Raw genomic sequence first — 11,816 nt, 5'->3', positions numbered from 1 at the left:
TAGGAATTCTAGAACACTTAATTGTACTCAGGAGGAACCTGTACATAGACCAGGAGGCTGTCATTCAAACAGAACAAAGGGACACTGCGTGGTTTAAAATCAAGAAGGGAGTGTGTCAGGGTTGTATCCTTTCCCCATACTTATTCAATCTGTATGGTAAGCAAATAATCTGAGAAGCTGGACTATATGAAGAAAAATGTGGTATCAGGATTGGAGGAAGAATCATTAACAACCTGTGATACACTGATGACTCAACTTGAAGCACTTACTGATGAGGATTGAGGGATAGAGTGTGCAGTATGGATTACATCTCAATATAAAGAAAACAAAAATCCTCACAACTGAACCTATAAGCAGCATCATAATAAACGGAGAAAAGATTGAAGTTGTCAAAGACTTCACATTGCTTAGTTCTACAATTGATGCCAATGGAAGCAGCAGTCTGGACATCAGATGACCTATAGCACTGGGCAAGTAGGCTGCAAAAGACCTCTTTCAAGTGCTGAGGAGCAAAGATGTCTCCTTGAGGACTAAGGTGCGCCTGACACAAGCTATGATATTTTCAGTCCCTCTTATGCATGTGTGAGCTGGACATTGAATAAGGAAGACCAAAGAAGAGTTGATGCTTTTGAGTTGTGCTGCTGGTGAAGAATGCTGAAAGTACTATGGACTGCTAAAAGAACTAACAGGTCTGTCCTGGAGGAAGTACAGCTGGAAAGCTCCTTGGAAACAAAAATAGCCAGACTTTTCCTCACCTACATTGGTCATTTTATCAGAAGGGACCATTCTCTGGAGAAGGATGTCATACTTGGTAAGGTATAGGGTCGACAAAAGTGGGGAAAGCCCTCAGTGAGATAGATTGACACAGTGGCTGCCGGGCGATGCGCTCAAGTATATGTAGCAGGGATGACAGAGCTGGTGCGGGACCGGGCGGTGTTTCATTTGGCTGAGCACAGTGTCACTACGAGTCGAAGATGACTCGACGGCACCTAACAACAACAACAATAGTCAATAATTTGTTGTAACTGTTAGATTGGAAAAACTAAGAAACAGAATGAGATATATAATGAAATGTCATTTGTAAAATAAAAATACAAAACAAACAATACAATTAGAAAACATGCCAAAGACACAAAGGAATGTTTCACCAAAGAGGAGACACAACAGCAAATGAGTACATGAAAAGATATTTAACATCATTAGCCATCAGGAAAATGTAAATTAAAACCACAATGAGACACAACTAAATACCTAATGGAATGACTGAAAAACCAAAAAAGAAAAAACAGATAACACCAAATGCTTGTGCAGGTGTGGAGAAACTGGATCTCTTACACATTACTGATGGGAATGTAAAATGGTACAAGCATCTGGAAAATAGTGTGGCAGTCTCATAAAATTAAACATGTACTTATCATAAGATCTAGCAATCACACTCTTGGGGTTTATAATCCAAAGAAATGAAAACTCATATTCACAAAAAACTCGTGCACAATGTTCACAACAGCTGTAATTATAAAACCCAAAAATGAAAACTGTCCAAATATCCAGTGTGTAAATAGTTAAATTCTGATACATCCATGCCATGCAATAATGGTCACAATAAAAAGGAAAGAGCTACAACCTGGATCTATCTCAAAGACATTACACTGAGTGAAAAAAGTCATTGTCAAAAGGTTATACTGTATGATTCTGTTTATATAATATTGAAATGACAAAACTATAGAGAGGAAGAAGAGATTAATGGTTGCCAGGGGACAGGGACAAGAGTGGGGAGGAGTGTGACTATAAAGAGGTGGTACAAGGAAGCTCCTCTGTGGTGATGGAACACTTCTGGATCTTGATTGTGATATTGGTTATAAGACTCTACTAATGAAATCAACTTGCATGGAACTGCACCCACTCACACACACTGTTGTTGTTGTTGTTATGTGCCGTCGAGTCGGCCCCGACTCATAGAGACCCCTCCTTGGGTTTCCGAGGCAGTATCACTACGGAAGTAGGATTGCCCAACCTTCCTTCCGAGGAGTGGCTGGTGGGTTTGAACCGCCAGCTGTCTGGTTAGCAGGCAAGTGTCTTAGCCACTATGCTACCAGAGCTCCCGATTTTTACACTAGTGCATGTAAAAATTGGTGAAAACTGAATAAGGTCTATAGTCTATTTTGGAGTTCCTTGGTGACACAAATAAGTACTCATTAAAAGCCAGCACTTCCCGTCACCCAAGAGCACCAAAATGATGGTGATTCAAATCTCTCCAGAAGGACCTCAGAAGAAAGCCTGACAATCTACCTCCAAAAGATCATAGCCATTGAAAACACCAAGGAGCACAGTTCTACTCTGAAAACACATGAAGTCGCCTTGAGTCAGAATCAAGTAAATGGCAACTGATTTGGCTTTGGTTTAGCAGACTATTTGACAGTATTGTATCAATGTCAGGGAGCTCTGGTGGTGTAGTGGATAAGGTATTTGGCTGCTAACCAGAAGGTAAGTGGTTCTAAATCCACCAGCGGCTCCACTGAAGGAAGATGGGGCTATCTACTTCCGTAAAGATTTACAGTCTTGGAAACTCAACGGGGTTTCACAGAATTGACTTAAGGGCAGTGAGTTTGTTTTTTTGGTTTTGATACCAATGTCAATTTCTGGATTTTGATATAGTATTGCAATTACATAATATCACCAGTGGGGAAAGCTGGGTGAAGCCTCCACAGACCCAATGTGCTACTTTTGCAAGTTCCTATGAATTTATCTTATTTCAAAATTAAAAAGTTAATAAATACACATATTCAATTCTGCAATACACATTTTACAAGAATGCATACTAACAAAAGCATGTATATTAAACACCCTAGAGTGGTACCCAGGAGGAGCTCTGGTAGAGTAGTGCCTAAGGCACTTAACTGCTAACCAGAAGGCTGGCGGTTCAAACCCACCCAGCCACTCCTGGGAAGGAAGATTGGGCAATCTACCATCCTGTAGTGATACTGCCTTGGAAACCCGAGCCCAAGGAGGGGTCACTATGAGTCAGATCTAACTCCAGGCAGTGAGTTTGTTTTTTTAAGAGTGGATCCGACTCCATGGCAGTGAGTTTGGTTTTTGGTTTTTTGAGAGTGGTAGCCTATGGCGGGAAGGAATGGGAGGGGAAATGGGGAAAAAGGAAATAAACAGCTACATTAATGAGACCAATGATGGTAATGGGCTATGAACTGAAAAGGTAATTAACTTAAACCTCCCTGCACCTGAGGTCCCCAAAAGAAAAAAGGGAAAAAGGGTGTGTGGAGGGATGGGGGTGGAGGAGATCAATTTATTCAAGACATGTTTTTTTTTAAATGTTTTATTTTGTTATTGTTGTTGATAATATACATAGCAGAACAAATACTAATTCAACAATTTCTGCATGTATAATTCAGTGACATTGATTACATTCAAGTTGTACAACCATTCTCACCTTCCTTTTGAGACAGGCAGGGAATCGGGCTAGCCAGGTTAAACAGGCCCCTGACCCAATACCTTTAGAATTTAAACCTACATGCAGACCACCACATAATTCTTGCTGCTGGCTGGTGAGTCAGGCCCTTAGATAAGATAAGAAACTACATTTCAAAGGACCTGGCAAAATGCTGATAAACCTCAGAGTCTCCTTGAGTACCTCACCAGGTACAGACCAAGCGCAGTAAAAATCAACTTGACTGACAAAATGACCTTCCACCAGACACAGTCAAGAACAGGAATCCCTTGCCAGGACTCGAACCAGGGTCCAGAGACATCAAGCATGCACAACACCCCAGAGTAAGTCACAGCAACATCCCAGCAGCCTTCGAGCCAGGTTCCATCTTTGTTCCAACAGCCTTTGCAGTTGAAACCATCTTGGCTATCTCCTTTGTGCACACCTGATTTTCATAACCCCACCTTTTTCTCTGAAATCCCCTCCCATCTTATGAATAAAGGTACCTTATTCCTGTCTAAAGCCCTTTATAACTCAAACTCACTGCCATAGAGTCAGATCTGACCCATAGCGACCCCTTCTTGGGTTTTCCAGGCGGTATCACTATGGAAGTAGATTGCCCAACCCTCCTTCCGGGGAGTGGCTGGTGGGTTTGAACCACCAACCTTCTGGTTAGCACTTTATAAACCCTAGGAAGTACTTTGTTCAGTGAGAGGTGAGAGACCGGAGGCTAGCAGGCTAGCCTAAGTGAGATCCCCTTTCTGTCTCTCTCTCTCTTGAGAGCCCCTCCCCCCCTCCTTTTTCTTTAATGAACTTTGGTTCCTGTGGACATTTTGCCTCTCCTGTTCAATTGTTTGTCAGTAGAAGGAAAGGACCCCTGCTCAGGGTCACAAGGACCCTGGTAACACTTTTCCAAATGGTTCCCCCTCCTATTAACATAAACTAACTGCCCTATAAGAATCCTACCTAAGGATATGGCCTTTATTCAATGACATTAAATATTTTTTCCTTTTTTCAATAGAAAGTTTTAAGCTTGGAGGAGGAGAAGGAGGGGCAGGAAAAGGAGGAGGGAGAAAGGCAAGAGAAAAAGGAGCAGAGAGAGAAGAAGGATGGTGAGTGAGAAGGGGAGGAGAGGTTGTGGAGGAGAGTCTTCTCTTGAGGGCTCTGGGCTGGTCTGGGGACCAAATGGGTCACAGTTGCCTGAAGCCCTCTGGAGCTGAGGTTCAATGGGGGAGGACTAGACTACAGTCACTCCTCAGAGCAGCCCTTGCTCAGCAGTACACAAAGTGCTCTTGTGTGGTGGGAACTTGGAAGTGCTGACTTTTAGCATTCACACACAAACACACACACACACACACACACACACACACACATACGTGGGCCCTCAGGGCTGGGTGACCTTAGACAAGACCCCTAATTTAGTTGTGCCTTTAGCAAGCAGTGCCCCCCAACCCCTATCATTGTTTGAAAAGCAGAGCTAAAAAAAGAATTGCAGGATTTTTAAAGCCATTTGCACAAGTGGAGTGTCCTGTGAGGAGGTGGGAAGAATACAAGGAAAAAAAGGAAATAATTGAGGAAGCATTTAAAGGTTTATTGACAAGGACGCTCATCTTGATATGACTTAGGATAATGAACAACTGGAAACAACATAAATGTTCAATAGTAGAGACTCTAAAGCATTGACTGCTAACCAGAAGGCTGGCGGTTCAAACCCACCAGCCACTCCTCGGAAGGAAGGTTGGGGAATCTATTTCCGTAGTGATACTGCCTCGGAAACCCAAGGAGGGGTCGCTATGAGTCGGGGCTGACTCGACGGCACATAACAACAATAACAACACATTCATATGAGAAAACATTAAAAATGAAGATATGCAAGACTTTTAAAGATGGAAAATATGATAGGGAAAAGCTACAAAAGAGTATGTACAGAATGATCTTACTTTTTGTAAAATATATAAATGTACAGCTATGCGTAAAAAAGAGACAGGAGAATGTTGTTGTTATGTGCCGTCGAGTCAACCCCGACTCATAGCAACCCCACCTTGGGTTTCCGGAAATAGATTGATTGCCCAACCTTCCTTCTGAGGAGTGGCTGGTGGGTTTGAACCGCCAGCCGTCTGGTTAGCAGGCACGTGTCTTAGCCACTATGCTACCAGAGCTCCCAGACAGGAGAATAGTCACCAAAATATTAATACTGGCAGATTTAAGATTTGGGTACTTTGTTGTTGCTAAATCAATTCCTACTCAATTCCTACTTGTGCTCCATAGGGTTTTGAAGGCTAGGCCCTTTCAGAAGCAGATGGCCAGGAAGGATTTCCAGGTCTGTCTTCCTAGGCACCTCTGTGTGGGTTTGAACCACCAACCTTTCAGCTAGTAGTTGAGTGCTTTAACTGTTTTTACCACCCAGGAACTCCTTGTGCCCTTTATGTACATGTAAATTATATCTTAATACTAAAAGGTATTTCAAAATATTAACACTGAAGGGCCTGAGTAAAGTGAAATCTAGGTGTATTTTTTTTCCTTCTGTTTTCCAACTTTTCTGTAACAAATATGTGTTACTTTTGTAGCAGCTAATAAAATAACCTTTTTTTGGGTGGGAGGGGCGGTGGCAGCACTGACTGGAGGAACTACAGAGATGGCTGAGGAAGGAGTGAGCACTGAGGCCTTCTTAGCCCAGCTCTCTATGAGGCTGAGCTGGGCTCTTGTTTCTCCAGTCCCTTGACCAGCCAGCCAGCTTTGGCCAGCTCAGCTACTTACACACCCACAACCGGTTGTTTCAAGAACCGCCCTGAAAGCTGCTGTTCTTTCCTGGAAGATAGGAGAGCCAGGAACTAGGGCTGAAGGGAGACGGACCAAGGTCATTTGGTAAATGCGAGACATTTATAACCATATCTTTTCCCTCCCTTGGCTCTCTTTAGTTCACTCTCACAGCACCGCCTATTGCAGGTAAAGGAACACAGCCGGCGAGCAGCATTTACCGCGAAAGGAAATGCAGATGGTTTCATGTAGGGTGGCTCTGTGCTCTGCTTGCTCTCTCACCCGCCTCCTACTATAAACAATGCTATCATTATGTTATAGAAAACTGGCCACGTGCCAGATGTGTGCCTACATTCATGACTGCATTTCTCACCACAATCCAGTGAGGTCCTTACTGTCCTGAAGTCCACTTTGTAGATGACGAACTCGAGGCTCAGAGAGGTTAAAGACCTCACCCTAGCTAGGTAACACAGTCACTTTAGTAGTAGTAGGTCTAAGATTCCAGCCCTGGCCGCTGGAACTTGGCTAGGGGGCTCCATCCCTACGCTACTTAGGTAAGAAGAGGCTGAGCCTCTCAAGGTCAGGGAGGAGGAAGCCTCCATGGACCCCGTGGCCTACTTGGGCCGCAGAGCTGGGGCAGGGAACACATTCCGACCTTGGGGTAGAGGTGGGGGTGTCAACGAGTTCAGTGTCCGTAAACTTCCGGATGGGGGGGGCGGGCAGAGGGGAGAACAGCCCCGCAGCAGCGAGCCTGAGGGCGCTCTGGACCATTCTCATAAACACAGGTCGGGCGGGGCTGGGCGGGGCTTGGCCACGGCTCCGCATTTCCGGGGACGCTGAGCCTGGCCAAGGGTGTTCGCAGGGACATTCTGAGTCCCCAGGGAGGGTGCCGGGCTGGCCTCAGTAAGGACGAGCTTATAGATACTCCGGGAATAGGAGCCCCGCCGGAGCGCAGAGGTGGCCCTCCCTGGTCGTGGGCGGTGGCTGCAAGAGAGCCGTGACTCACTCCAGGTAGGCGCGGGGCGGGGCGGATGGGAGCCGCGGCCGGGGAAAGAGGCGGTGGAGGCCGAGACTGCCGGGGCAGCACCCGCCTCCACCTCCCGCCCGGCCCCTCTGGAGAGGGCGCCACCTGCACGCTCTGATAGGCACCGGCGCCCGCCACTGTGGGAGCCTGTCGCCATGGCAGCGCAGGAGGCTGGGCCCACGTTCCCATGGCAACAGGGGCCCTCTGCGGCGAATCCTTTTACTCCTGGTATTCCCAAACCTAGAATCGAAAGGCAGGAATCTTGGCCCCAGAGGGAAGTCATTTGGAATTTGGGAAAGACCGGGGGCTTTCCTTATAGTGGTCGTGGATATGACATTTGAGTTAGGTGCTTTGTCATGGCCTTCTGAGAAGAAGGGGGATATAGGGTCTGGGAATGTAGTGGGAGCTCTGGGATTGAGGCTGATTGCTGCTTGATATGTTGTGGGAGGAGATTGCTGTGGCTTCTACAGAGCCTTTCTTGTCTGGTAAAAAGACTCAAGAGCCCTGGGTCACCTTGAGAAAATCCTTAACCTCTGCTCACATTTCGTACCTGTAATGTGTGTATGACACAGGATTCTTGGACAGGTCAGATCAGATTAAAGACTGGAAAGTGAACAATTAAAAAAAAAATTTTTTTTCCACATAAATGCTTCAAAACTGGAAAAAATGTAGAAATATCTGGCCCCAGTACCTCATTTTCATAAATGAGGAAAAGACCCAGAGAGGTTAAATTACTTCCAAAGATAACACCGTGTGTTAGTGGGAAGGTCAGGATTTGAAACCAATCTCTGACTCCCAAGCCATTGCTGTTCCCTTTGATTACTATTCTTACCAAAGCTCAGGGAAATCTGGAGTATGTCTCCTTGCTCTGAGGCTCAAGCTGTTGGTGACAGGTGATCTAAAGATGGGGCCTGGAGACTAGAGGAGAGCTGAGGGAACCTCACTTCCTTATTGCACAGGCCCTGTGCCTTGGGCTCCTGCTTTTATGTAGTTTTTGACAGAATTGTCCTAATAAATATATAAATCCCCAGGAGCTAAACATTCAGCAGCTCCCCAAAATACCATTTCTTCTGAAGGCAACAAAGCAGCTGACATAGAGCTGTGTGAGCAAGGAAACCCTTGTCTTTATGCAGGGAAATGGGGTTCCAGTCCTCTCTTCATCTGTGAGATGCCTTTTCCTTTTCAGAAGAAGGGGGATACAGTTGGGGGGAAAAAAAAAGACCCAGGAAGGAACATTCAAGTGAATTGCTTGGAAATGATTTTTAGCAGCAGCTAGAGCAGAAAACTCACCAATTCATTTAGGAAACATTTACCAGGTACCTGCTATTTCCAGCTCTGTGTGGTAGGGGGAGGTGGTTGGAAACAATAAACCTGAGTTCAGCAGGCCTGGTCTTTGCACTCAAGGAGTTTATAGAAGAGAAAGAAGAAAGGGATGTGGCATGTAAATGAGTGTTTGACTACAGCATAATGAGTGCCTTCATGGAAACCTGAGCAGGGTGCGGGAGTCCAGAGGAACAACTCCAGAAAGCAGTTGAAAGCAGCATGATTCTAGTCTGTATAGCCTGAGAGCACTTCTGGAGCCCCTGGACACTACCTTTGCTGAAGACAAAGGAATGAATGAGGGAAAGTGTCTAAAGAAATGTGGGTGTGGATAGGTCTCTGGAAAGAAGTTCAGGGGATGCTGATGAAGTGTAAGCTCTCTGAAGACAAGACTACTGTCAGTTTCCTTCAGTTTCCGCAATCCTTAGCAAGCAGTAAGGACACAAGAAGTATTTGTGGAAGGAGGGAAAGAAGGAAGAAAAGCAGTTCATGCTGTCAAAAGAAGAGGATGGTTGTAACTTAAGATAAGACCCTGCTTGAAATTCTGACTATAGGTAGAATATCTACCTGGATGCTGGAGTCAGCAGATAAGGGTTCTGGTCCTAACTTGACTTATACCTGTGCAACATTAGGAAGTCCCTGAACCTCTCTGTGCCCTGATTTCTCATCTATGAAGTAGGAATATAGTAAGTCCTATCTCATTCTGTTGTGCAAATTAAATAAGTGGTTGAATGTAAAAAGCTCAGCATAGTGCCTCATTTAGAGTACGTAATGTTAATTGTATCAATGTCAACTTTGATTTAGGTGGAAAGAGTTTGCCAAATAGTTCATACCAAGGTTATGTAGCTATTCCAAAATGAGATGTCATTTGTTTTTACCTGATGAAGAGCAATTTTCCAAGTTCCCTGTATCCACAGACTAACTCACCTTAAAGAAATGGCTCTTAACTTTTTGGAGGGTCATGGATCTTTTGGGAATCAGATAAAAGCTGTGAAGCCCTGTCTCCAGAAATAGCATATCATTCTTGGGGTTCATGGCTCCCTGATGTCCATCCTTAAGGTTAAGGATTTCTTGCTCTGCCTGGCTGCCCACAGGTTGCAGTGAAAGCATTCATGGAAGAGGCTGGGAGGAACAAGGACATACCCTAGTAGGTCTGCTCCCTTGTGAAAGATGTTTGTGGAGTCCCTATTGAGTCCACAAAGGAAGAGAGCTGGTGAGTCAGGACTCAAGTCCAGGCAACTTAGAACTTCCTCCACTGCTAAGGCCAAGTTGGGTACACGCAGAGCCTTGATGGGCTTCAGAGCTCCTGGTGTAGCATCCTCTAGCCCTGTCTTCTCTCACAGTGTATAGATGGTGCTGCCAGGGCATCTTGGGGCCAGGTGGCTAGTGTGAGAGACCCCTGCCAGGCATGGACCTTTGGTGCCCTCCTCACACTGGCATTCTGCGAGAGTTTTCTCCTGATACCATTGCTTTAGGACAGTAAGTAGGCATATTACCACATGTGGTGTATTCCTCCTTCCACTCTGGCAAAGGAGGCTGAGAGTACAGCCTTCTGGGCCACAAGAAATCAATGACAGCTCACCTGCTCCATCTCCTGCCACCTAATGGGCACACCTTTCTCAGCCCCAGAACCAGGAACAAGTTCCATCTGGGAGAAAGAGTGGCAGCCACCAAGTGACCAGATGTGATTGGGAAACTTTGGAGTTCAAATAGCCCCTTTCCCTTGGAGGAGAGAAACCCAGGGGAGGACCTTGAGCTTCTGTAAAGGAAGGTTTTTTGCTTTGGGGTGGAAGAGGGTCCTGCCCCAGACCTTTTCCTTCATGGGTAATGAACAGGGGCCTGGGGCTAGAGTGAGATTTAGAACCAAGCCTGTTACCGTTGAGTTGATTCTGACTTACCCGTCTAGAGGACAGAGTAGAACTGGCCCCATGGGGTTTTCAAGGCTGTAATCTTTACAGAATCAGACTGCCACATGGAATGGCTGGTGGATTTAAACAACTTACCTTTTGGTTAGCAGTTGAGTGCTTTAACAACTCTGCCACCAGAGCTCCTTAGAGTGGGATTTAAGGGGGAAGAACTGGGGGCAAATGGGGAGATCGATTCCTGGGATCTTGGGCATGGAAGGGGCTGAGACTCTGTCTCCTAGACTCTTACCCTTCTTGCTCCACACCCTCACTCAGCCTAGAACACCTGCTTCCCACCTGTGAGTTGCTGCAATGGTTTCACTGAGAAGGTCATTGAAGAGTCACTGAACAATCATTTGTGTCCCTTATGGGTGACAGGGGCCAAGCATCACCAGGCTAGTTACCCTGGCTGTCTGTGCCCCCCCAGGCAAGTGGGTCTACAGACACAGGCAGATAGCCCCTCCTGAACTTGTGGAGAGTAGGGGAGTGACAGTGGCAACTTTCATGTTCTACCATGTTGGGGCAGGGACAGGTGGAGCCCTGCTGGTTGCACCACAGCACTGTGGGGCGGGGAGATCCCCGCCAGGGAGTGGCCAGCTCAGGCCCCAACAGGCCCCAGCAGGGGTGGCGCTGGGGTAGGTGGCGGGCTGCTTGCCACAGTGGGCACACCTGGGGCCTAGGCTGGGCAGGCTGGTTCTTTTCCCTTTGAGAGGTGCAGCCTCAGCACCAGGTTTGCAGAAGGAAGCTGAACTTGAGGAGAGAGCTGAGAAGGGGGTTTTCTGGGGGTGGGCATTGAAGATGGTTGAAAGTTGTTAGGATTGTGGAGTAGCTTTCAAATAGGGGAGGTGAACCAGTAATGTGAAAAACATGGCCTTACTCATTGACCAGTCACTGCATGCCAAGAGCTGTCAGTGGTTTATGGGCACTATGTCATTTTTCCTAATAGCCCCACAAGGCACTGTTAGTGTGCACATGCCACCACAGATGAGGAAGTAGAAGTTCAGAAAGGTTATGTGGTTTGTGGAAAGTCTGCAGAAGAATTGATGTTGCTGAGATTCTTCTGACAGAAGAACCTGTATGGTCAGCCACCAGACTCCACCATTTATAGGAGCAAGAGAAACGAGGGACCAATGGAGGGATATGGTATGGGAAATTGAGATGAAGCCATCGACGTTTATTGCCAGGCCCTAGTTAAAAGCTGCCTGTGAGCACTAGTAGCAAAGTTCAACAAGACAGAAAATAACAAATGCTGGCGAGGTTGTGGAGAGATTGGGACTCTCATGCACTGCTGGTGGGACTGTAAAATGGTACAACCATTGTGGAAAGCAGTATGGCGATTCCTTCAAAAGTTGGAAATACAAATACCATT

At 46.1% G+C, this 11,816-nt stretch overlaps 1 protein-coding gene across 1 annotated transcript in view; it reads left to right on the top strand.

Moving 5' to 3' along the window:
* Window positions 1-7,378: 7,378 nt before the first annotated feature.
* SEMA4B (semaphorin 4B) overlaps window positions 7,379-11,816 on the top strand; it is a 41,191-nt gene continuing 36,753 nt past the window's right edge. Inside the window, exon 1 of the mRNA XM_042781559.1 lies at window positions 7,379-7,451. Coding sequence (XP_042637493.1) covers window positions 7,379-7,451 — 73 coding nt within the window. The remainder of the gene's footprint in view (window positions 7,452-11,816) is intronic.

Source organism: Orycteropus afer, unplaced genomic scaffold (assembly GCF_000298275.1).
Source record: "Orycteropus afer afer isolate SDZICR_OR568_19922 unplaced genomic scaffold, OryAfe1.0 scaffold00132, whole genome shotgun sequence".
Lineage (NCBI taxonomy): Eukaryota > Metazoa > Chordata > Mammalia > Tubulidentata > Orycteropodidae > Orycteropus > Orycteropus afer.
The sequence above is the reverse complement of the archived record's forward strand: the minus strand, read 5'-3'. Positions and strand labels throughout refer to the sequence as shown.